This window comes from Panthera tigris, chromosome B2 (genome assembly GCF_018350195.1).
Source record: "Panthera tigris isolate Pti1 chromosome B2, P.tigris_Pti1_mat1.1, whole genome shotgun sequence".
Lineage (NCBI taxonomy): Eukaryota > Metazoa > Chordata > Mammalia > Carnivora > Felidae > Panthera > Panthera tigris.
In genome coordinates, this window is record NC_056664.1 from 54,155,340 (window position 1) to 54,182,606 (window position 27,267).

At 35.5% G+C, this 27,267-nt stretch overlaps 1 protein-coding gene and 1 pseudogene across 4 annotated transcripts in view; both read left to right on the plus strand.

Annotated features, from left to right (window-relative positions):
• Nucleotides 1-27,267, plus strand: part of ZNF451 (zinc finger protein 451) — an 88,396-nt gene that overhangs the window by 44,590 nt on the left and 16,539 nt on the right. For all 4 annotated transcript variants that reach the window (XM_042986594.1, XM_042986596.1, XM_042986595.1 and 1 more), the window contains 7 exons: nucleotides 647-773; nucleotides 8,966-9,119; nucleotides 9,624-9,771; nucleotides 13,041-14,650; nucleotides 18,854-18,997; nucleotides 20,325-20,455; nucleotides 21,493-21,679. In XM_042986594.1, the coding sequence (XP_042842528.1) occupies nucleotides 647-773; nucleotides 8,966-9,119; nucleotides 9,624-9,771; nucleotides 13,041-14,650; nucleotides 18,854-18,997; nucleotides 20,325-20,455; nucleotides 21,493-21,679 (2,501 nt within the window). The remainder of the gene's footprint in view (nucleotides 1-646; nucleotides 774-8,965; nucleotides 9,120-9,623; nucleotides 9,772-13,040; nucleotides 14,651-18,853; nucleotides 18,998-20,324; nucleotides 20,456-21,492; nucleotides 21,680-27,267) is intronic.
• On the plus strand, nucleotides 8,238-8,374 carry LOC122238978 (annotated as a pseudogene).

Sequence of the window (27,267 nt, forward strand, 5' to 3'; positions counted from 1 at the left end):
AATTTGGGGTCTCACAACCTTTTTCATTTCTAGATGTCTCACCCTGCTTATGCATTAACCTACCTATAGAGCCTTTTGTACGGTCTTCAGCAGTCTATAAATAACTAGGTAGCATACTATATCTAAAGAGTTTTTAAAAGTCTTTGAGGCAGTTTAAAATGACACATACTTACTAAATGATTAAAGTGAACATTAAAAGGATTAAAAGCCATTTTTAGGAAACAGGTGTGTGCCAGAAATCTTGACATGAGATTATAATTCTGTTGATTCATTTACAACTATTAGTAAATATTGTGGCAAATAAGGCAAAAAGGAAAAGATGATGGCTCTATAACTTTCAGACTGGAATTGTACCAGTTTGGCAAGACATGCTTAAATCTGTTTTATTGGATCTTGGATACTTTTATGAAATCTTGAGCTAACTGTTGGTCACTGTTTGAAGGGATTGTGTGTGGCATTTAGGAGTCATTTGATATTTCTTGAACATGAAGAACGTTTTTAATATTTCAATAGAAAAGTATAAATTTCTGAGTGTGTTGTGTGTATGTGTGTGTAAACAAATAAGCAAATGCTTAACAAATGAAGCAACATAGTTTGGCTCCTAAAATGTGGACTTTTCTAATGCTACCTCTCTTTTGCTGAGTAGGTTTGATCACTCTCCATGTGATCCGACAATTACACTACATGGACCATTCGTCAATTCCTTTGCTTGTGTAATATGTTACAAAAATTTTGTTACTCAACAGCAATATAGGGATCATCTTTTTGCTAAGGTAAGAGGATGTCCTAAGAGTAGGTATTTTTTCTAGAGAACCATGGAATTCGATGCAAGTGTTTTCTTGCTGCTCTTAAGCCTGCAATCACTAGTAGTGCACATAAGGGTCAAGAGTAAAATGATTGGAACATTAAATTTTTGTGGACAGGTAAACTTCATTACTGAAAGCCAGCACTCCTAAAGATTATCATCGAAGCCCTTCCTTTGATGGAGTTGCTCTGTGGAATTAACATTCTTCAAGATGCTTATGATGAGAACTAGAACTTTAATCTTAAGTCTGCTGCCTTTCACTGCCTGTTGAAATGTTGGAGCCATCTAGTAAATTAAATAACAATTCCTTTATTAATGCTAGTGTTAAGAAATCTAGTATACAAAAGGTTGTTTTATGTAACTCTCATTAAGTGTTAAATCTCAAGGGAGACAGGTTGATTCGTGGCATACACAAATCTGTATAATAGATGATTCTGTAGTGTGTGTTTACTATATTTGAAATTATATATCTATAATGACTTATTAACGTTACAAAATGTTACTTGTGCAATATGTTCACTGTGGAGAAAATTTTTTTTTCATTTAAAAAAAATTTTTTTTAATGTTTAGAGAGAGCACAGGCGGGGGAGGGGCAAAAAAAGAGAGTGGGACAAAGGATCCAAAGCCAGCTGTGTGCTGACAATAGGGAGCCCAAAGTGGAGCTTGAAATTAAGAACCATGAGATAATGACCTGAGCCGAAGTTGGACACTTAACCAACTGAGCCACCCAGGTGCCCCTTAAGTTTTTACTTTATGAATGCTCAGTGTTCATCATGACAAGTATACTCTTCAATCCCTATCACCTATTTCACTCATCTCCTCTAGTAACCATCTGTTTATTCTCTATAGTTAAGAGTCTGTTTCTTGGTTTGTGTCTCTCTTTTTTCCCCTTAGCTCATGTTTTGTTTCTTAATCATACCTATGAGTGAATTTATAGGGTGTTTGTCTTTCTCTGCAGATGGCAAGATTTCATTCTTTTTTATAGCTTTTTTATTCCATTGTGTATATATACACCACATCTTCCTTATCCATTCATCAATCGATGGATACTTGGACTATTGTAAATAATACTGCTATAAATATATGGGTGCATTATCACTTTGAATTAGTGTTTTTGTGTTTGGGTAAATACCCAGTGGTGCGATTACTGGATCACAGAGTAGTTCTATTTTTTAACTTTTTAAGGAACCTCCATATTGTTTCCAGAGTGGCTGCACCAGTTTGCATTTCCACCAACAGTGCACAAGGGTTCCTTTTTCTCCACATCCTCGCCAATACTTGTTTCTTTTGTTTTTGATTGTAACCATTCTGACAGATAAGAGGTGATATCTCATTATCACCTCTTATAGTTTTGCTTTGCATTTCCCTGATAATGAGTGATGTTGAGCATCTTTTCATGTGTCTGTTGGTCATCTGAATGTCTTTGGAGAAATGTCTGTTCATGTCTTCTGCCCATTTTTTAATTGGACGATTTGTTTTTTGACTGAGTTGTATAAGTTCTTTATATATTTTGGATACTAACCCTTTATCGGATATGTCATTTGCAAACGTCTTCTCCCATTTAGTAGGTTTCCTTTTAATTGTGTTGATTGTTTCCTTTGCTGTGCAGAAACTTTTTATTTTGATGAAGCCCCAATAGTTTATTTCTGCTTTTATTTCCCTGGCCTTGGTAGAAATATCTAGAAAATTCTTGCTATGGCCAGTGTCAGAGATTACTGCCTGTACTCTCCTCAAGGATTTTTACGGTTTCAGGTCTCACATCTAGGTCTTCAATCCATTTTTAGTTTGTTTTTGTGTATGGTGAAAGAAAGTGGTCCAGTTTCGTTTCCTTTTTTTAATTCTATTTTTTTTTAAATGTTTATTTATCTATTTTGAGAGAGATAGAGGGATAGGAAGAAAGAGAATCCCAAGCAGGCTCCACATTGTCAGGACAGAGCCTGACATAGGGCTCAAACTCATGATCTGGGAGATCGTGACCTGAGCTGAAATCAAGAGTTGGACCCTTAACCAACTGAGCCACCCAGGTGTCCCCAGTTTCATTCTTCTCCATGTTGCTCTCCAATTTTCCCAGCACCATTTGTTGAGAGACTATCTTTTTCCCATTGGCTATTCATTTCTCCTTTGTCAAAGATTAATTGACCATATAATTGTGGGTTTATTTCTGGGTTTTCTGTTTTGTTCCATTGATCAATATGTCTATTTTTATGCCTGTGCCCCACTGTTACAATTACTATACCTTTGTAATATAACTTGAAGTCTGGAATTGTGTTACCTCCCGTTTTGTTTTTCTTTTTCAAGATTGCTTTGACTATTCAGGGTCATTTGTGGTTCAATACAAATTTTACGATTATTCTAGTTCTGTGAAAAATGCCGTTGGTATTTTAATAGGGATTGCATTAAATTTGTAGATTGCTTTGGGTAGTATAGACATCTTAACAATATACGTTCTTCCTATTCATGAGCATAGAACATCTTTCCATTTCTTTCATCATCTTGAATTTCTTTCATCAGTGTTGTATGGTTTTCAAAGTATAGGTCTTTCATGTCTTTGGCTAAGTTTATACCTAGGTATTTTATTGGTTTTGGTGCAGCAGGTTCAGTACACACAAAACAGTCAATGTGATATATCAATAAGAAAAAGGATAAAAAACATTGCAATAGATACAGTAAAAGCATTTAACAGAGTACAATATCCATTCATGATAAAATCCCTCAACAAAGTAGGTCTAGAGGGAACATAACCTCAACATAAAAAAGGCCTTTTGTGAAAAACCTACAGCTAACATCATACTCAGTGGTGAAAAACTGAGAGCTTTTCCCCTAAGGTCAGGAACAAGACAAGAATGTCCACTCTCACCACTTTTATTCAGCATAGTACTGGAAGTCCTAACCACAGCAGTTGGATAACAAAAAGAAATAACAAAGATCCACACTGGTAGGGAAGAAATAAAACTTTCAGTATTTGCAGGTGACATGATACTATATATAGAAAACCCTAAAGATTCCAAGAAACTACTAGAACTAATAAATGAATTCAGTAAGGTAGCAGGATACAAAATCAACGTACAGAAATCTGTTGCAATTCTATACCCTAATCTGAAGCAGCAGAAAGTGAAATTAAGAAAAAATCTGATTTACAGTTGCATCAAAAACACTTATAAATATTTTTATATAAGATCAGGTGTGTGAGTTTTTCTATAATTAAGAAAATCAGTGTGTTAGGAGCATCTAGGTGTCTCAGTTGGTTAAGTGTCTGATTCTTGATTTGGCTCAGGTCATGAGTTCACGATTAGTGAGTTCATGCCCCAGCTCTTTGCTGACAGTGTAGAGCCTGCTTGGGATTCTCTCTTCCTCTTTCTCTGTCCCACTCCCTGCCCCCTTGCATGCACACGTGCTTGCTCTCTCTCTCTCTCTCTCAAAAATAAACTTAAAAAAAGAGAAAAGCAGTGTGTTGTAAACATGAGTGCTTAAACATTTGTTGAATCGATGCATACACTTTAAGTCAATGAATAGTATTCTTCTGTATGAATATATTATAGTTCATTTAATTTCCTCTTAGATGTATCAGTTGTTTCATTTTTTATTAAAAACAATACCACATTAAATATCCTGATAGCTTAAAACCTATAATGAATCATAGCTGTGAATACAACTATATGCTGAGTGCTGTGTATCCTAGCAAACCATCAAACCTGGGGATGATTTGGGGGACTCCCAACACAAGTGGTAACCTTAATACTGGCAAGAGGTTATTGTAATAGGACAGTGACATGATGAAAATAATGCTTTATACCTTTTAGAGTTAGAAGGACTTTTAATTCTAGAACCCAATTCCTTCTCTTTCTCAGGGATACCAAAGAGATCGAGTGGTATTAGGATGGTAGCAGTGTTCAAGGTGGATTCATAGGTGTAGAAAGGAGACTGCTTTAGGTGGCTTTTGCAATAATTTAACTTTGAGATGAAAAAAGGCTTTGCTTAGGTAATGGCATTTAGAGTAAAGACCTTAAAGTGAAACAAAAAGAAATGACAGGGCTTCCTATTGTGACAAAGGTTTAAGGAGAGAAGAGAAAAATGATACAAGAGGACTGCGTTCCATAAATTTTTTTGGTGTTTTCACTTGGTGACTAGTATTCTTCCTTTTTCGAAACTAGAGTTCTTTCAGAGTCTGTTTCCCTATTCCAGGCTGTAAGTGTTTTGTCTATTTTAGCGAGCAAATTATTTATCTTTTTTCTTTAGTAAATCTGGATAGGTATTTTAACCTTAATTAATACTCTCATTTGTATTTTCCAAATTTCATTAATTTGTTCCCTTTTTTTCTGGGAATTACTTATTCCATGTTGTTTTGACTGGTCTCCAGGAAGTAAATTTATGATATTTAGCCTTCTGAGAAGCATTGTGGTAAAATGGAGCAAAGGCTTTGATGTCCAGACAGACCTGGATTCTGCTGTCGCTTTTATTAGCTGTATGTACTCAGCAAGTTAAGGAACATCTCTGAGCTTTATTTGTCTCTAAAATAAAATTGTCATACTTACATGCAAGATTGTCGAGAGAAAATATAATTCTTTCTAAAGCACTTAGGCCTTAACAAATGGCTCTCATTAAATGCTCCTTATTGCTTATTCTTTGGAGAGTCCGTCACCGGAACTCTAAAGGAAACTGGTATGCACTAATTATAATTGCCTATCTTAAATCAGCCAGAAGAGGTCACTAGAAGATTGTATACCTGTGAATTCTGTTTTGTAAAGATGGCATTCTTCGGTGAAAGAGAATGAAATTACCACAATTTGCATTTTTTGCCTTGCTTCCCTCCTCTTTCCCTTTCGTCTCCAATTTCTTCTGTCTATGCTGATGTTTCTTACTTAATACACTAATCACTTGGGAATCTTGTAAAATGCAAGTTCTGATAATAAATTGAGGTGGGACCTTGGATTCAAGATTCCTAACAAGCTTGTAGGTGATGCCAGTGCTTCTTGTACTTGGGTCACACTTTGAGTAGTAGCCAATGTCTAGTGGTTTTTAACATTAAAGCCATTTAATGAGTGCTATATCACTAGATAGCTTTCTGCTTTTCTTCCGTTTAATGCAGGTGGTAGAGGACATATTGTAAGCTTCAGTGTACCTCAGTGTCACTTGTGAGTGAATAGGCACAACCACTCTTTCTCATTCTCTTCCTAGGGGCCAGCCTATCATTGAAGGTTATTTTTCCCTGTTGTTAGCCCATCCTCCCTAGCCCTAGGCAACCTGTAAACTATGGTTTTGCCTTTTCTGAGCATTTCATATAAATGGAATCTTAAAATATGTGGCCTTTTGTGACAAGATTCTTTTATTTACCATAATGTTGTCAAGGTTCATCCATGTTGTAGCATATCAGTACTTCATTCCTTTTTATTGCCAAGTAACATTCCAGCATATGGATATATGCCACTTTTTCTTTATCATTTCATCACTTGGTGGACACTTGAGTTATTTCTACTTTTTGGCTGTTGTGAATAATGTTGCTATAAATAAATGTATAAATCTTCGTGTGACTATGTCTTTACTTGTCTAACAGGTTAAATTATTGGGTCATATCATACTTATGTTCGGTTGTTTGGAGAACTGCCAAATTGTTATCCAACACACTGTACCATTTTACTTTCTTACTAGCAATATATGCAGATGCCAATTTTTCCACATTCTTATCAACACTTACGTGCCTTTTAAGCTAGCCTAGATCCTAGTGGGTAAAAAGTAATATTTTATTGTGATTTAACTTTGTTTAGATATACAAATGTGTATGGTGTATTTTATTTTAATATAGCTGAAAATATAGTGGTAGAAAAGAATTGAATAACTATTTCCCACTTATTCCCCTAGTTTACATGAGCTAATATGCTATGCTTTTGCAATTGGTATATTTCAATAAAATTTTATGTAGGATCACATTCTTGTTCTATTGAGCAAATATTTTAAACAAGCTTTATATTGAATCCATTTATAACTCACAGTTGAACTAAGAATTATTTTGTTAGCATTCTTCAAGTTAGGGACATTTTTATAAATTGGTGTTTAAGAAATGCCTTTAGTGCTCTTATTTAGAGCTTTCTAAGTATCTTCTTAGATGTGATCTTCTGCAGGGCACTCACTAAATTAAAATGGGGTAAGGTATAGTGGAAAGAGCATAGAATTTTTAATCGAGGTATAAGACTGTTTGAATGGTTATTTTGTCTCTTCCCAGGGTACAACTTGATTGGAGGGAAGTGTTGACTTAACTAAATTTAGTTTTCTCATTTATAAATAATGAAAATAGTACTTCATGGGACTATCGTAATGACTAAATGGAAAAGCACGTTTTGAACCCTAATGTGCTTCTTCACATGTGCTCAATTTAAATGTAAATTTCTTATTCCTCTTTCTGTTGCATCTTATTAGCACTATATAAACTTTCTATATCCCTAATGTTAATGATTGTAAATTTAAAAAGACACAGTACAACTTCTAAGGCTATTACTCTAAGGACCATTAACAAGATGTCAAATTATATTTATACACAAGCACACATACACAGACATAAATATAGATACTTTAAAGTATTTTCAGCTTTGGGGCACCTAGCTGACTCAGTTGGTAGAGCATGTGACTCTTTTAAAATTTTTCTTTTTTTTTATATTTATTTATTTTTTTTTTTTTTTTGAGATAGAGCGTGAGCAGGGAAGGGGCAGAGAGAGAGGGAAACACCAAATCAGAAGCAGGCTCTAGGCTCTGAGTTGTCAGCACAGAGCCTGACACGGGGCTCAAACCCACAAAGTATGAGATCATGACCTGAGCTGAAGTCAGATGCTTAACTGACTGAGCCACCCAGGTACCCCAGGCATGTGATTCTTAATCTCGAGGTCGTGAGTTTGAGCCCCACATTGGAGGTAGAGTTTACTTTAAAAAAAATTTTTTTTTTATATTTAGAACATTTTCAATTTTGAGATAGAGGAGCCTCTTAACCAAGTGGACACCTAGAAAGACATACCCGTTTGACTATATTAAAATTTTAAAGTGACCACATCAAAATTCATAGATATTTCAAAAATGTTTGCAAAATGGAGCATCAGACAGAAAGTTAATTTTTATAATGAAGAAATGATGCAAGTTAACCGGCGGGGAGAAAACAAAACCAACTGAAACATCAGACAAAAGGGTATGAGTAAGCAATCCACAGAATATGGAATATCCATAGAATTGTATGAATTAAAAAAAAAAATCTACAGTAGCTATTGTACCGGGCTCATTCATTGCTAGGGAATGTGTGAATTGGTAGAGCCTATTTGAAAAACAATCATACAGTATCCTTTAATATTCAAGTAATAAACCTTTTAACTCAATAGGGCCATTCCTAATAATGAGAAAAATACGTCTGTAAATAAGGATATGTATTCAAGGTTGTTTATAACACCATTGTGTTATTGCTTCTCTGCCTTTTGCCTGAGATCAAGTGTAGTATATGTTCTTATCAGTTTGTAACACCATTGTGTTGTTTATAGTGGCAAGAAAAAAAAAAAGTCTGGTAATGAATAGTTACCTAAGTCTTAGTAAACCTACACTGGTTTACAACCAGTTGAGAGCTTTGCAACCATTGAGAAGAATGAATTAGAGGTATTCCAGTTGATTTTTTTAGGCATTTTCATTAGGTATTGTGGAATAAGAGAACTAAGAAGCAGAAGAGTCTGTAAGATGACAATATTTGGTAAAACAGTGGCAGTTCCCTGTGTGTTTATTTCTATATATTTTTGTAGATTATTAAGCATGGAGATATTTGTGGAAGAATACATATATATAAACATAGGTTATATTGCAGAGTAGAGTGAATAAAGCAAAATGGAAGAAAAAGTATATGTGATATGAAAACATTTATTCATTAACATAATATAGATGTGTATACAAAAGAAAAATATATAGAAAGCAAATTTACTTGTATATTATCACAAAAAGATGGTCAAGAGTTAAGAAAAAAAAATTTTAATCCACATAGGCAATTTAATGATAAAAATTCCATAGTTCACACTGAGGAAAGAAAAGTTCTCTTGTTAAAAACTGGTACAGAATATTCCAAATCAGAAATCTTGAAAGTTGATTTTTAAAAATTGAATATTGATTTTAGTTGTCTGTAATACAGCTTTGCTTGTGTTTTAGGAAGCTGCAGATGATGGACATAAAAACAACCTTCTTCCTCAGATTATTCAGTGTTTTGCATGTCCAAATTGCTTCCTTCTTTTTAGCAGCAAGGATGAGTGTTTGAAGCATATGTCTGGAAAGAATCATTTCCATCAGAATTTTAAACTGAGTGGTATGTTAATACTCTGTTCTGAAAATTATTAAAGTACTTTAATCTTTGCTGATTTACCATACTTCTCAGATAATTCTTGAGGTAACTTATCCTCACATTGGATTGGAAACATGAAAGTGAAAGATTGTCTTAATTTTTATTTTTCAAAAAAAATTCTCAACATTGATCTGTACCAGCAGTAAGGTTTAGTTACTTTGAGGAATGAAGAGAAACTTGGAAAGAAAACATTTCTTTATATAATAAATATAAAAAATAATTTTTGATGTAATAATTTTTATATATCCATAATATCTGGGAAGTTGGGTGTTTCTCTGCATTAAAGGTTCAAATTTTGAGCATGAGTTCAGCATCCTTTGTACTTATGGCTGGAAAATGACTTCTCTTGGTTTTTTATGACAACAATCTTTTACATATTCCAGCCAATGTTGAGAAAGGCAAAGGGGAGGAAGGTTGGGTTGCTATCTGCTTAAATCTTTGCAAGTTATAGTGTATTTTGTCTTTCAGATGACAAGGGAATAGCACAGCCAATATCATTTCCATCTTTTGCAAAGAAACTTCTGATCTCTCTCTGCAAAGATGTCCCATTTCAAGTTAAGTGTGTGGCCTGCCACCAGACACTACGTTCTCACATGGAGCTCACTGCCCACTTCAGGTTTGTACAGGTCTAGTCAGGCTGTAAGGGAATCCTGCCCAAGAAGCTCTTTACCAGTAGGAGGATTCAATAGGATGTTTTTCTATTTCATGTTCCTCTGCTTTTAAAATGAGATTATATATTAGTCTGGAAATTAATCAAATTTAACATAATGAGAGAAGTTAAAGGTGTGGAAAAAGTGGATATATTGATATTGCTGTGAATGTAAAACCAACAGTTCTATTTGTGTTTTTCTCTGTATGTTTGTGAAGAATGTGTGTATGGGGGGAGGAGTGGGTTAACTTGCCTTTAAGTGTGACTTGCTTTTAAGTCAACCAGAATGGAAAGTATAATATATATATGAAAATTAAATTTCAGTGAAAGACCAAATTTATCAAATAATCAAGTGTGATTTTTTTTTGTCTTTGCAATGGAAATTATCGAGCAGTGTACAACCCCAGTATACCTTTTACCCAGCTTCAGGATTTAGCAACACATGGCAGTCGTGTTCATTTATATTCTCACCCCCCTGCAAGTTATTATTTTGCAGTAAATCATGTCATTCTATCTGTAAATACTTCTGAATATAACTATAAATGATAAGGACTCCTTTTTTTAAAAAAAATCCTATAATACCATTATCACACCTTTAAAAACTGGTATTTTTAATAGCATCAAATACCTAATCAGTTATCAAATTTCCCTGATTATCTCATAAAGTTTTTTGTTTCACATTTGGTTTCTTGGAATCATGATCCAAACAAAGTCTGTACATATTTTCTATTTAGGTGCTCTGTCTCTTAGGTCTCTGTTTTCCTGTTATATCATTAAAATATATTAAAAGTTCGTATCTACTAAATTGCATTCATTTAAATAGAACAATTATTTTCACAAACCTTCGAGTAAAATATGTTCTCAATAAACGAGGCAGTAGAATATAATTACTCTGTATATATCCAGTGTAACTACTAAGGTTAGCAGTCCTGGTTCTGACTTATATTTCGTGAGTTCAAATCCTGGTTCTACCTGTTATTTTTATTCTTAATGTTTTATTATGTAAAATTTCAACTGTATGAAGTCAGCAGAATAGTCTAGCGAACCTCCATTTACCCATTTTATTCTATACATCTTTATGCTCTTTATTCCCCTTATTTTTTTTAAAGTTTATTTAATCTGAGAGAGAGAGAGTGTGTGTGTGCACTAGCAGGGGAGAAGCAGAGAGAGAGAGAATCCCAAGCAGGCTCTGCACTGCCAGCACAGAGCCTGATGCAAGGCTCAAACTGACAACTTAAGAGATCATGATCTGAACTGAAATCGTACGCTTAACTGACTGAGCCACCGAGGCGCCCCAGCCCCTTAATTATTTTTAAAAGTTCTTTGTTTTTGAAATACGAATTAAATTAATCACAGTGTACACATCTTAACTTTTATGATTTTGACATAAAATCACAGATAGATGCCTACATCTGTTAACCTATGCTTTTATCATAATATGTTACCTGTCTGTGGAAAGTTCCATTGTGTCCCTTTCCAGTCATTTCCCACCCTCTTACCCTGCTTGCTCTAGATATTTTTTCCACCTTGCATTGGCTTCATCTCCTTGAGAACTTCATGTAATTGAAATCACGTAGTATGTACTCTCTTGTATTTGTCATAATAGCTGCGAGATACACCTATGTTGCTTAGTACATTGTTCCTCTTTATTGGTGAGTAGTATTTTATTATATGAACTTAGCACAATTTGTTAATTCATTCTCCTGATGATGGACATTTGGATTTAAAGTTTTTAGCTATCATACATAAAGCCACTGTATATATTTTGTACAAGTCTTTTATGGACATATGTTTTCATTCCTCTTGGATTAATATCTAGGAGTGGAATTGCTGGATCAAAGAGTAAGTGTATATTTAATTTTATAAGAAACTACTACATACTTTCCCAAAGTGTTTGTACCAACAAGGTATGAGAGTTCCAGTTTCTCTGCATCCTTGCCAAGGTTTGGTATCGCCAGTCTTTCATTTTAGCTGTTCTTTGAGTGCCTCTTTGTGGTTTTAATCTGCATTTCCCTGATAAACAATGATGTTGGGCACTTTTTCATGTGCTTATGGGTGATTCATTTATCTTTTTTTGTGAAATGTCTGTTCAAGTCTTTTGCTAGTTTAAAGATTGGATTGTTTGCGTTTTTCATAGTGAATTGGAATTCTTGATATATTCTAGATATAAATATTTTGTCAGAAATATGTGACTATATTCTGTCCCAGTCTAGACTTTGCTATCATATTAATTATGTCTTTTGTGGTTGTCCATCCTCTTTCCTGAGTATCCTTTGCTTATTCTTCAGGAATATATTTTGTTTACTTCAACTTTTATGAACGTCAGCTTTTTTTAAGCTTTTTGGTTTTTTTAGCGTTTATGTTTATTTCTATAATTTGTCTCAAAACAAATTTTTGCTGATCTTTGAAACCACCAGCATTTGACTTTACTGATGATTCTCTGCTTTTTGCCCATTTTTTACTTTGTTGATTTCTGCTCTTTAAACTTTGGGTTTATGGGGCACCTGTGTGGCTCAGTTGGTTAAGCGTCTGCATTCGGCTCAGGTCATGATCTCATGGCTTGTGAGTTTGAGCCCCACGTTGGGCTCTGTGCTGACAGCTCAGAGCCTGGACTCTGCCTTGGATTCTGTGTCTGTCTGTCTCTGTTTCTCTCTCTCTGTCTCTCTCTCTCTGCCCCTCCCCCATTCACACTTTGTCTCTCAAAAAAATAAAAATAAACATTAAAAAAAATTAAACTTTGGGTTTAATTTGCTTATGGTTTTCTAGCTTCCTATGGTAGAAGCTTAGATTGACTTTGGACCTTCTTTTTCTGTATAAACATTTAAAGTTATAAGTTTTCCTCTAAGCATTGAATTACCCTTAGGTTTTGATAGGTTGTTTTCTTTTTCATTTATTTAATAATATTTTCCCTTTTCCCTTTTAATTTCTCCTTTGACCCATAGATTTAGTAGAAATTTGTTGTTTAACTTCTAAAGATTAGGGATTCAGTTTCCAAATATTTGTATGAATTTTTTTGATCCTTTGATTCTAGTTTTACTGTTCTGTACATGGATTAGAAACAGACAAAATATAGGTAATACTCAGGTACTCTGAGGTAAAATTATCCTGTAACCTGCATTTTTATTGAAAAATATCTTTTAGTGCTTTTTGTATACATTGTTTATAATTCCTATAAAAAGCAGAGATACCGTATTTAGAAAGTACTTACAAAAGAGGTTTTTTTTCATCTAATTTAGAGTTCGTTGTCGAAATGCTGGTCCTGTAGCTTTGGCTGAGAAGAGCATTGCCCAAGTTGCAGAAAAATTCGTATTAAGAGGTTACTGTCCAAATTGCAACCAAGTCTTTGCGGATGAAACCAGTACCCGAAATCACAAGCAGAATTCAGGGCACAAAGTCCGAGTCATTACCTCAATGGAAGAATCAGTCTTACTTTATTGCCATAGCAGTGAAGGGAACAAACCTTCTTCTGACTTGAATCTCTTGCTAGATCGATCAAAATTTTCATCACTTAAAAGAACCATGTCTGTTCAAGAATCTAACTCACAAGATTGCACCACTGTTCCAAAAAAGAAGATGAATTTAGAAGGTAAAAGCCATGAAGGTACAGTTTGTGTTCAGAAAGAAAAGTCATTTGTTAAAACCTGGTTTTGTGAATGCCATCAACAATTCCCAAGTGAAGATGCAGTGGAAAAACATGTTTTCTCAGCAAACACAATGTGTTATAAGTGTGTGGTCTGTGGAAAGGTATGTGAAGATTCAGGGGTCATCCGTTTACATATGAGCCGGATTCATGGAGGGGCACATTTAAATAACTTTCTTTTCTGGTGTCGGACATGCAAAAAGGAGTTAACAAGAAAAGAGACTATCATGGCACATGTGACTGAATTTCATAATGGACACAGATATTTTTATGAGACGGATGAGGTAGAAGGTGAAACTTTGCCAACATCCTCTGCAACATTGGTGAGTAATTTGACTGCTAAGAATCCTTCTTCAACTATTACTATTATTGATCATTCTCCAGCAAATAGTCCCCCAAGGGGTAAATGGCAGTGCCGAATTTGTGAAGATATGTTTGATTCCCAGGACTGTGTCAAACAGCATTGCATGTCTTTAGCAAGTCACCAGTTTCATAGATACAGCTGTGCCCATTGCAAAAAGACTTTTCACAAGGTTGAAACACTGTACCGACATTGCCAAGATGAGCATAACAATGAGATAAAAGTTAAGTACTTCTGTGGGCTTTGTGATCTTACCTTTAATGTGGAAGAAGCATTTCTAAGTCATTATAAGGAGCACCACAGCACAGATTATGTGTTTGTGTCAGAAAAAACTGAAACTTCAATTAAAACTGAGAATGATTTTCCAGTAATAGAGACCAGTAACCTGTTAACCTGTGGTTGCCGTGAGAGTTACATCTGTAAAGTTAACAGAAAGGAAGATTATGGTAGATGTCTCCAAATCATGCTGGATAAAGGTAAACTGTGGTTTCGCTGCACCTTGTGTTCAGCAACAGCACAGAATGTAACTGACATCAATACTCACATCCATGAAGTGCACAGAGAAGAAAAGAGTGAGGAGGAAGAGGAGCAACAGTATGTCATCAAGTGTGGCACTTGCACCAAAGCGTTTCACGATCCTGAGAGTGCTCAGCAGCACTTCCATAGAAAACACTGCTTTTTACGGAAACCCAGTGTGGCTCATTTCGGATCTGAGAAAACAAGCCTTTACAAGTTTGCTGCCAGTGCCTCACGTCCAGAGAGAAAACTAAAACAGGCAGTAAGCCATCCAAAAAATTCAGAGATGGAAAAGGGAGCCGAGAATGACCTAAGCTGTCAGAATATAGGTATGGCATTACAACTCTAATGTCTGTGCAGATTTCACATACTGATAGAGAAACATACATGTATTGTAGCCATCCTTGTTTTTAAATTTATTTATTTTGAGAATGTCCACACAAGCGGGGAGGAGGCAGAGAGAAAATCCCAAGCAGGCCCTTCACTGTCAGTGCAGAGCCCAATACAGGGCTGCATCTCACTAATCCATGAGATCATGACCTGAGCCCAAATCAAGAGTTGACACTTGGGGCACCTGGGTGGCTCAGTCGGTTGAGTGTCCAACTTCAGCTCAGGTCATGATCTCACAGTTCATGAGTTCAAGCCCTGCATCAGGCTCTGTGTGCAGACAGCTCGGAGCCTGGAGCCAGCTTCAGATTCTGTGTCTTCCTCTCTCTCTGCCCTACCAAGTCTCACTCCCTCTCTCTATCAAAAGTAAACATTAAAAAAAAAAAAGAGTTGACATTTCACCGAATGGGCCACCCAGGTGCACCTGTGGCCATCATTTTTGTGAAAGCTAATAATGATTCAGTTTTGAAGTAAGAAACATGGTGGGATGATACAGTAATCATTATAGCATATACTTTTGGGGGATATGTATTCCTAAATACGAATACATACTAGTATTTAAATATTCATTTAACTACTCTAAACTTAAGGGGACAAAGAGTATATATTAGATTTAAACACTATGTATTTAAGATAACATTGTCTTTTCTTTTATAAGAAGTATGGGAATTTTGAGAGATGAAGAAAATTGATAGTATATATATATATATATATATATATGTATATAAATGTTATCCTTAACATTTAGATTCTTCTTATCATTTAGAAGGTTCATTAAGAAGATAAATCCAGTGAACTCTTTGTGTTTATATTTTGACTTTATTCTTTTGTTGTCGGCAGACTTTTTTTTAAACTTTTTTTTTTTATTCCAGTATAGTTAACATAGTGTTATATTCATTTCAGGTGTACGGTATAGTGATTGAACAGTTCTATACAGAACTCGGTGCTTATCATGATAAGTGTACTGTTAATCCCCTCACCTATTTCACTCATCCTCCCCATGCACCTCACCTCTGGTAACCACTAGTTTTCTATATTCAGAGTCTGATTTTTGTCTTTTTTTTGTTTGGTTGGTTTCTTAAATTACACATGAGTGAAATCGTATGTTATTTGTCTTTCTCTGACTGACTTATTTCCCTTAGTATTATACTGTCTAGATCCATACATGTTGCAAATGACAAGATTTCATTCTTTTTTATGGCTAATATTCCATTGTATATATACACCACATCTTCTTTATCCATTCATCTATCCGTGGACACTTGGGTTGTATTTATAAGTTGGCTATTGTAAATACTACAGTAAACATAGGGGTCCATATATCTTTTTGAATTAGTGTTTTCATATTCAGGTAATTAGTAGTGGAATTACTGGATCATGTGGTAATTCTATTTTTAATTTTTCAAAGAATCTCTGTATTGTTTTCCATCGTGGCTGTACCAGTTTGCATTGCCACCAACAGTGTATGAGGGTTCCTTTTTCTCCACATCCTCATATTTTGGCTTTATTCCGTAATTATGAGAAATCATAATGTTCACTTCAGAATTTACATATTTTTGTTATGATTTTCTGGAAAGCAGAGCTTTTACTTAGACTTAAAATAGCAATTAGAAGTAGAGTTACAAATGGTAGCAGGAAACCAGGGAGAAAATTGAGATATAGATCCCTTTGTACTTAATCTAGATAAGACTCCCTAAATGTAGGTGTGCTGGGTGGCTTAGGTGCTGTCAACACAGAGCGAGCTTTGGATTCTTTCTCGCCCTCTCTCTCTCTGCCCCTCCCCCCTCAAAATAAATAAATAAACTTAAAAAAAAAAAGAGTAAGTCTGGAAGAGGACAATGGTTTTATTTTGTTTAGAAGTATAATTTGTCGTGGTTAGAATATAATTTTAAGTCCATATTCTTTTAAATAAATATGAGCTCTTGGTAAGTTACACAGTGTAGAGAGGGGACAATGAGGATATGTGAAAATTTTTGCTAAAATTTTTTTATAAACTATTTTTATGAACTACTGAGCTTATACAGGCTTGCTGTATATAGCATTTGTAGATCTTAGCATCATCTTTAGTCATGGCATGTTTTACGTAAGAAATGATTACATGACATACTATCAACTCATTCAGTTCTACTTTTAACAGTGAAGCAGTGATTACACTGTTTTTATGTTCTCTTGTGCTTTTCTCTTGTTCTCCCGATTACTTTTGGGAATTTATGTCGATCTGTGTTTGATAGATGATTGTGGTATCTAAATCTACAAATACTAAGAATTAAAAAAATTTTTTTTTTCTTTGTAATTTCTACGCCCAATGTGGGGCTTGAACTCACAGCTCCATGATCAAGAGTCACATGCTCCACTGACTGAGCTAGCCAGGGGCCCTTACAATTACTAAGAATTTTAAGACAAGATAAAAGAAGATAGGTGGCTTGGAAATGGGAGAGGATGGCAGTGCAGTATATTTGAGGGAGGCTGTATTAGATGGAGTAGAACCTAGTCATTTTAAAAATAATTAAAAATGTTAAGGTTTGCATTGGTACACTAGAAACTTTAAGGCCTTATCAAGATAGAAAATTATGAAAGAAGTGAAAGAGATGGAGAACAAGAGTTGGAGAATGGTGGAAGAAGAAAGAACTTAAGAGAACCAAGAAAGATGTGTTTATGGTAGGAGGTACTGATGTGCCACCAGTACCTATTATGCACCACTTTATGGTATAGGGTTGTCATTTATTTCATTTGTGCTCTGTAGGGTTTTTAATCACATAGCTAGCAGGTTACTAATAAATCGGTCTAGATAGGGAAAAGAGCATAATTCTGGTGGGGAGAAGTTCTTATCAGGTAAACTTGAAATTTTATTTTAATATATATATTTTAAATGTTTTTAGTTATTTTTGAGAGGTGAGGGAGCATGAGCAGGGGAGGGGCAGAAAGAGGGGGACAGAGGATCCAAAGCAGGCTCCAGGATGTCAGCATAGAGCCCAGTTCGGGGCTTAAACTTTCACAAACTGTGAGATCATGACCTGAGCCAAAGTTGGATGCTTAACTGACTGAGCCACCCAGGTGCCCCACCTTGAAATTTTATTTGATGGATGGTGCAAGTTTTTGGTTTTTCAGCCTTAAAACTTGGTCTTTTAGTTCTCCCAGTACATTATTTTTTAATTATTATTTATTTTATTATTATTATTTTATTATTATAAACAACTTTTAAAGAAAGTCTTAGCTATAACATATTTGGTAATGATGGAAGTAATTTTGGAAGTGGTGGAAGCTATAATGATTTTGGCAGTTATAACAGTCTTCAAATTTGGGACCCATGAAAAGAGAAAAGAGACAAGCTCTGGCCCCTATGGTAGTACAGGCCAATACTTTGCCAATCTACAAAACTAAGATGGCTATGGCAGTTCCAGCAGCAGCAGTAGCTATAGTAGTGGCAGATTTCAGTTACTGCCAGGAAACAGCTTAGCAGGAGAGGAGAGCCAGAGAAGTGACAGGGAAGGTGTAAGTTACATGGATTTGTGGACTCAGACCACCATATTGGTGGCAGAGCCTAGCTGCTACATACAAAGAAGACATGTTTTAGGCAATATTCATGTGTATGGGCAAAAAAAATGAGGACTGTATTTCTGACTAATTGTGTGACAGGTTTTTTTTATTTATTTTTTTAAAAAAATTTTTAATGTTTATTTTTGAGAGAGAGCAGTGTGCATGCAAGTGGGGGAGAGGCAGAGAGAGATGAAGACACAGAATCCAAAGCAGGCTCCAGGCTCTGAGCTGTCAGCACAGAGCCCAATGCAGGGCTTGAATCCACAAGCCATGAGATCATGACCTGAGCCAAAGTTGGATGCTCAACCAACTGAGCCACCTCAGTTTTTTTGGTTTTTTTTTAATTAAAAAGAGAAAGACAGGCTTAGCATCAATGGCATGTATTTATAGAAAGAATAATAAAATTTTGGAAGTATTCAGAATATTTTTTATCTGGTGTAAATATACTATATCATGTATAGGTTTGGATCTCATGAAAAGGTTTAAGTAGAAATTAATAATATTCAAGATTAATATTTTTGCATATTCTCTAGTATCTTTTAAACTTGAGAAATTAAAGCGTTTTTAGCTAATTCTTACCAAATTCATGTTAATGTTTCTCTTCTCAGATGAAGAAGTTGTTGAACTTCCAGATTTGGATTATCTGCGAACCATGACTCATATAGTCTTTGTAGACTTTGATAACTGGTCAAACTTTTTTGGTCATCTACCAGGGCATCTTAACCAAGGAACATTCATCTGGGGCTTTCAAGGTATGATTGATAAGGAAAACATCTGATACCTTCTCCTCTTTTCTCCATTAGAATATGTTCCACAGTAAAAGGATTGCTCTTGAACCTTCTTGAATAGAACATACAAACATAATTGCAATATTGTCACTTTGCATTGTAGCTACTTTGCCAGAATATTTTTCTCTTTACATTTCTTTGTGGTGAATGTTAGCTCTCTTTGGTGACCTAAAGTTTGTGGATCTTTTGATACATATTGAAAAAACATTTATTCAGCACCTACAATGTGCCAGGTACTAATGCTTGGTATTAACCCATGCTTACTAATTATTTTATTTATCTCCTTCTTAAAACATAAGGCAGGATGCATGAGAAGTTTATTTTTTCCAAAGTGTAAAACTGATAAATAATAGAGTTAGCTTTTGAATTTGGACCACTTGGCTACAGAACTAGTATGATTTTCAAATTGCCATAATTGCCTCTTCAGTTCATCCTTACTGAACTGAAGTTCATAAATATGCAACTTCATCTAAATATTTCTTTACAAACCATTGACCAAACAGGGAGAGAGATGACTATGATTTACGGAAGTTTAGTATAGTGAGCATCCAATAAACTTTATGTTTGATAGGAAACAGCATATAAGAGGATGATTTGGGGTGCCTGGGTGGCTCAGTTGACAGCTCAGGTCATGATCTCACGGTTTGTGGGATTGAACCCTGTGTTGGGCACTGCACTGACAGCATGTTGCCTGCTTGGGATTCTCTCTGTCCTTCCCCCCCACCTCACACTCTCTCTCTCTCTCTCTCTCAAAATAGGTAAATAAACATTTTTAAAATAATTTTAAAAAAACAAAGAGGAGGACTGGATTTAGGATAGAGACATACTGACCTCAAAAAAATTAAAAAAGAAATGTACTGACCTGGATAAATACTCTAGTACAACCTTTTAGTAAATTTAGCTTTGCTGATTGCCTATCATTTCTGTCCACTGAATAGTCTTGACATATTTGTTAAAAACAAAACAAAACAAAATTAATGCTTACGTTTATATGGAATTATACCCGAGACTCCTTACACATAATTACTTTTGATTTTCCTTAACATAACCTATGAGTTTTCAGATTAATGGGCAGATGCAGGGAAGGTGGCCTACTTTGCCAAGATTGTAAAGCAACAAGATGGTGATGCCTATACTAGAACTGAGTTCTGCATTCTAATCTAGTACTTGCCCTCTAAAAAAATCTTTTTCTAGTGTGTTTTTTCTTGATAGAGCTTTCAGTTGTAGCTACTGTTCAGTTCTCTTTTTTTCTCTGTTTGACTATCATTTATGCCTTTTCTAAAAATAATAGGAGGAAACACCAATTGGAAGCCTCCACTCAACTGTAAGATCTATAATTACCTGAATAGGATTGGATGTTTCTTCCTTCATCCTCGTTGTAGTAAAAGAAAAGATGCTGCTGATTTTGCCATATGTATGCATGTGAGTGATTGTTTTATTCAAAATCTAATGTGAATCTAGGACACATTTGGAATTTTTTTTTCCACTTGAATCGTAATGACAGTATAGAGCATTCTTCAGTGCTATATTTTTGTATAAAACCTTCTACATCAGATTCTGCTGATGACTAATGAGAGCAAGGACCCATATCATACTTATTTACTGCTTTCCCCAATTCCTAGCAGACTCCCAGCTACCCATTGTAGACCCTCAACTATTTATAGAATAATGATCAATAGAGGACAGTGTATTTGATGTATGCTGAGATACTTTCACATTTTAACATCTCTGAAATTGGGAGACACCTTAACAATCACTGTTGGCCTAGGTGAAATTTGCATTTGCTTCTGTGTCTGCCAGTCACCTAGAGAAACTACCAACCTGAGACCCATTTTAAATTAAATTCTCTGCTTAAATGTAAGTCAGTTTACATGTCGCACTGATAACATGAATTTACTCTGTAACTTTGTTAACTCCTGCTTACATTTTAAACCACAAAACATTTTCTTTTCCATCTATTCAGTGCTAAGATTGAATTATGCAGATTACCTTGCTTCCCTTCTCTCTATGGCAGATTTACTTCTTATTTATCCTTAGATTAAGTGTGTAACCCTTGTAGCATTCCAGCCTCTTATTTGACTTCTTTTGGTATTTTTTTTCTTTCTTAGTGGCACATAAAATAGCTTATCTTATAATTCGTGGCAGTTTACATTTGATTAAATGTGTTATATTTTATTTATGAAGGAGATCTTTGTATCATACTTTGGTGGGAGCTAGAGAACAAGTTAAATAAACCTTTTTAGGGGTGCCTGGCTGGCTCAGTTAGTGGAGTGTGCAACTCTTGATCTCGAGGTTGACTTTGAGCCCCATGTTGAGTGTAGAGACTACTTTAAAAAAATAATAAAATCTTAAAATAAATAAATAAACCTTTCTAGGTATGTGTTCATACTGAAATAGATGTAATGGTTTAAAACTCAAATGCTGATTTTTATCAACATATGCGTTTTGTTCCAACTTAGGCTGGCCGTCTAGATGAACAACTACCCAAGCAGATTCCTTTCACCATCCTCTCAGGAGATCAAGGTTTTCTGGAGCTAGAGAACCAATTTAAGAAGACTCAGAGGCCAGCACATATACTAAACCCTCACCATTTAGAGGGAGATATGATGTGTGCCTTGTTAAATAGCATATCTGATACTACCAAAGGTACGCAGCTGCAGTCACAGTGCAAACCGCCCAAGAGGAGGAGACTTCACTGCTGAGAGAAACCAATAAACTGCTGTCCACTAGTGAACTACTGGCTGCTCACTAAAGCATCATGCTCTCATACTTTTTTTATTTTTTCCTTTTCTCCCTTTCATTTTTTAGTGTTTTAGAGAAAGGATGATTTCATGATTTTCTGGAGCCTTTTCTGATCTAATAGATAAAATCTGTGTTCATGTATATAAAATATATATTCATGATTTGAAATATGTTAGTATAATTTTGCAAAGCTGAGAATCCAGATTTTCACTATTTCTGAAATTCCAAATTTATCTTCAATTTTTCTGAAAGCTAACTGCTTATAGATTAAACCAGAAAGAATAAATAATAATATGGCAATTAAAAAAAAAAAGATCATTTTAAGAGATTGGCAGGGATGAAATGAAGCCCTGAGAGAGGTTTAGTTCCTTGAAAGAGGTACCTTCCTGTCCTATTCCCAGGACTTAAACTCTCTTCTCTGACATTCTGATATTGTTCAATGAAAGGATGTGCTAATGTTCACTTTCACTACCAAGCATTTAAGAAAGGATGTAATTCTAGGGAATCAGATGAGTTTTTTTCATAATTTCTGAAGTAAATGTGAATAGAAGAAAAGAACAAAAGAATAATTTTTAAACATCCTAATGGCTTCCAGTCATGAAGAAGATTTGAAGATATTGATGAATGACCTCAATGAAAACGTATCTTTGGCATTTTTATCATAAGCTTTATTTTTTTTTTTAACACTTACTTATTTTTGAGAGACAGAGACAGAGCATGAGCAAGGAAGGGGCAGAGAGAGAGACACAGAATCTGAAGCGGGCTCCAGACTGTAAGCTGCCAGCACAGAGCCCAATGCGGGGCTTGAACCCACAAACTGTGAGTTCATGACCTGGGTCGAAGTCGGCCACTTAACCGACTGAGCCACCCAGGCGCCCCTTTATTATATGCTTTAAATTTTCCAACTCTGCTGTCCGCCTACGTATTTTTTTCTTTCAACATTTTTGGAGCCACATTTTGATTGAAAACCCATTCTGAAAAATTTTGCTCTAATCACTCATTACAGTGGATCAGTTTACTTCTGCCAAGTTAGGAATCTTTACTAGCCCAACTCTGCTCTTTAAAGGAAAATCAACTCTGTTTTGCATATTTATGTCATTCTTTAGTACTGAATTTTATCTTCCTGTTCTGTAATTTTTGTTTTCATCTGTTTGCTTTTTCTATCTCTGGCTCCTCCTTTTTTTTTTTTTTTTTTTAATCTTTTTCTTTTATTTTTTTGCCATCCTGTCCCCAGTCCTTAATAACATCCACTTAATATCCTGTGAAATACCTAAATTTTTACCTTCTGCCACCCTAGACCACCTTTTTTCCCTTTTCTTATGCTGCTGATTTGGGAAACATTTATTTGGTAGTTTCCAACGTGAAACTTATTATCGGTTTGCCTTTCTTACCAACTTGATTTGGAATGAGCGCTGCATATAAGTAGGTCTGCATGGGTGTATTAGGGTTGGAGATAAGATATAGGTTATTATATTCTGATTGTTCCCCTCTCAGTGCCCCTTATGCTCTAGGTGTGTGTGTTTTTTGTTGTTTTTTTTTTTAATCAGTTCATAATCAGTGCTGTTATGAATTTACTGCTCTTTGAGGGCACCTGTGTACTTTATTCTGAATTTTTATGAAATGCAGAGATTGTGCTACAGTGCATAAAGAAGGGCATGGGCTTTGGTTTGAATGCTAACTTTGCTGCCTCCTTGCTGTGTGATTTCAGGCAAGTTACTGAACTTTTTCTGAGCCTCACTTTTCATATCTATAAAGTCGTAAGAATTAATGATATGTATAAAATGTCTAGCACAGCATATAAAGTACTGTGGGTATTTAATAGCAGCTATTTTTATTATTACTACCATAAGAAAAAAATATGATTCCTAGCCACTACTTTTTATTTCTGTTTTTTCTAATATTTTTTATTGTGGCAAAATATATGGAAGATTTACCATCTTAACCATTCTGAAGTGTATGTATATAGTTCACTGGTGTTAACTACATTTACATTTTGTGCAGCCATCACCATCATCCATTTTCAGAGCTTTTTTCATCTTGCAAACTGAAACTTTATACCCATTAAACAGTAACTTCGCACTCCCCTTTCTCCAACCCCTGGCAAATACCATTCTTCAGTATTTTGACTAAGTACTTCATATAGTTGAAATCGTACAGCATTTGTCTTTTTGTGGCTGCCCTGTTTCACTTAGCATAATGTCCTCAGGCTTTATCCAGGTTATAGCAACTGTTAGAATTTCCTTCCTTTTTAAGGCTGAATGATATTCCATTGTATCTATAGACTTTTGTGGGAAATCAAATAGGTATGTCGTGGGTTAAGAGATTATAAGGGAACACATTGCAAAGCAGAAAACTGCTTTCTGGCCTTGCTGAAAACACCAGCCAAGCTTTGTTAATATATACCTAGGGGTTAGGTCCTGCCTATGCTCACAAATTCCTTAGACCATGTTATCACATGGAATATTTTACCCTGTCTTAACTTGTTTTTCTGCACGTTTTCTGTACATTCTTAGTGGCATGTAGCCCACTGAGTATTGCACAATGTTATCCTAAATGTCTGCTCAATAAATATGGGAGCTTGAGAGCAGCTCAGAGAGACTTCCCTAAGCCTCCCTCTCACCTCTCTTGACTTGCATGGAATCTTGAGCAATCCTTTCTGCCATCCTCAGCCTTGCTGGACAAAGCCAAAAGCTGAAGCCACAGACTGTTTTTTGCTTATCTGTTTGTCCATCAGTGGATGTTTACATTGAATCCATGTTTTAGCTGTTGTGAATAACTGCTATGAACATAGATGCACAAATATCTCTTCAAGACTTTGCCTTTTATTTCTTTTGAATATATACCCAGAAGTGTAATAGCTGGATCATATGCTAATTCTATTTTTAATTTTTTGAGAAACTTCATACTGTTTGCCATAGTGACTATATCATTTTACATTCCTACCAACAGTGTACAAGGGTTCCAAGTGTTCTGTATCCCTGCTAACACTTGTTGCTTTCTAGGTTTTGTTTGTTTTTTATAGTAGTCATCCTAATTAGTATGAAGTGGGATCTCATTGTGGTTTTGATTTCCATTTCCCTAACAATTAGTGATGTTGAGCATCTTTTAATTTTTTTTAATTTTTAAAGTTTATTTATTTTGAGAGAGAGGGAGCGAACACACAGAGGAGGGGCAGAGAGAGGGGGAGACAGAGTCCCAAGCAGGCTCCGCACTATCAGCGCAAAGCCTGACACGGGGGTCGAACTCATGAGCCATGAGATCATGACCCAAGTGGAAGTCAAGAGTCAGACACTTCCGACTGAGCCACGCAGGTGCCCAAGCATCTTTTCATGTGCTACAGCCACTACATTTTAAAAGTAATGAAAATTACTAAAATTAAGTGGCCAAAGATGTGTAGAATCCTTCAATCATGAGATTTCATTTAGACCTAGATTTAAAGATACTTACGTAGCTAGCTCTAAAATTCAAAAAAATAAGGTATACTGAATCACAGTATGTTCAGATTCAGTTGAAGACAAATTTTTTTCTTTATGGAAGGCTTAAAGACATCAAATTGACTAGTAGTGAACTTTACAATAAGAAAAAGAACAGTCCTTGGATAACTTTATTCCATCACCTTTCCTAATAAATGGCTTTGAAAAATAGTAGAATAATAGCGTTTGTTTAAAAATGATATTTGATATGTATTGGGATTTAGAAAATTCCTCAGTGTCCACAAATACTGTCATTCTTCTTAGGCCTTTAAGGTACTTTTGGTGACCACAAGAATGCCAGGGTAACTCCTCCCTCCTAGCTTATTAGCACAGTGTTCCTATCTTCAGATTTGAAAATAAGACCGTTTGGGGTGGAAATCTTTGGACCTTTCTGAAAATCTGACAAAAGCTATTTTTCTTTCCTCAAAAATGAACAGGTATAGGAGCACCTGGGTAGCTCAGTTCGTTGAGCATCTGACTCTTAATTTTGGCCCAGGTCATGATCTCAGGGTCGTGAGATTGAGCCCTGCAAGAGATTCGTCACTGAGGGTGGAAGCTGCTTAAGATTCTCTCTCCCTCTCCCTCTGTCCCTCCTCTGCTTGTATGCTCTCTCGCTCTCTCTCTCTCTCTCTCTCTCTCTCTCTCTTTAAAGTTTGTTTAATAGAGAGCACACACACGTGCAAGTTGGGGAGAGGCAGGGAAAGAGGGAGAGAGAGAATCCCAGGCAGGCTCCACACTGTCAGCAGAAGGCCTGATGTGGGGCTCGAACTCACAAACCATGAGATCATGATCCAAGCCAAAGTCGGATGCTTAACTGACTGAGCCACCCAGATGCCCCACTCCTTTTGCTCTAAAATTAAAAACAAAAAACAAAAAAATTTGTATATGCAATATCAAATACAATTTCAGGGGCTTTGTGGTCTCAAGGCTCCTAGTTACTGATTAACCCACAAAACTCTTTAGAATATGACAAAAATTCATACTGCAAGTAACATATAGTGAGAGGTTCTCTCATATTAGTCATTATTTTATAGACAGTTTGCTGATTTTTCAGGTTTTGTAAATCTCCACCATAGCATAAACAAATGATAGAAGTTTGAACCTGTTATTTCTTTCTAATTTTTCAGAAATTTTCTATTGTTAGGACCAGAAAGTGATATTACTGAACTGGAGCTTCCTATATAAACAAGAATCTATTGAATAGTGTCATGAGAATCTGTGACAATGTTGTATCTTTAGTTTTTGCCAGTTTTTCAGTTAATGGAAGGTTTTTTTCAGGAAGTATTTTTCACAATAGAAATAAATACAGTCTGAGTGGCTGGTTCCCTATATAAATGTCAAGTCAGTTCACCATAAGATATTACTTTTTTCACTTGGTAGGGAGGGAACAGCTAAGTAGCTTTACTACTGGTACTTTTTAAAATCTCTCAGAGCCAAAGCATAAGAGACTCTCAAAAACTGAGAACAAACTGAGGGTTGATGGGGGGGGTGGGAGGGAGGGAAGGGTAGGTGATGGGCATTGAAGAGGGCATCTTTTGGGATGAGCACTGGGTGTTGTATGGAAACCAATTTGACAATAAATTTCATATATTAAAAAAAAAAAGATCTCTCACTTAGAGTAAGTCATTTACTCTTTCTGGCAACATAACCCTTTAGACTAAATTTGAGATTTGAACGTGGCATGGCTTTTGCCCGGTAAATTAAATTCTCTCTCCTTCTAAGCCTCAGGATTCAATCACCTACATTTTGATTACAGCTATGATAAATATATAAATCTCTGTAGAGCTATTTTAAAACATCTATTAATTTGACACCTTTGGCCCTCTTATCCTTCATCAGTTCTATTTTATATTGTACTCACTTTTTTTTAAATGTTTATTTATTTTTGAGAGAGCACAAGCAAGGGAGGAGCAGAGAGGATGGGGGAGACACAGAATCTGAAGCAGGCTCCAGGCTCTGAGCTGATAGCTCAGACATGGGACTTGAACCCACAAACCACGAGATCATGACCTGAGCCAA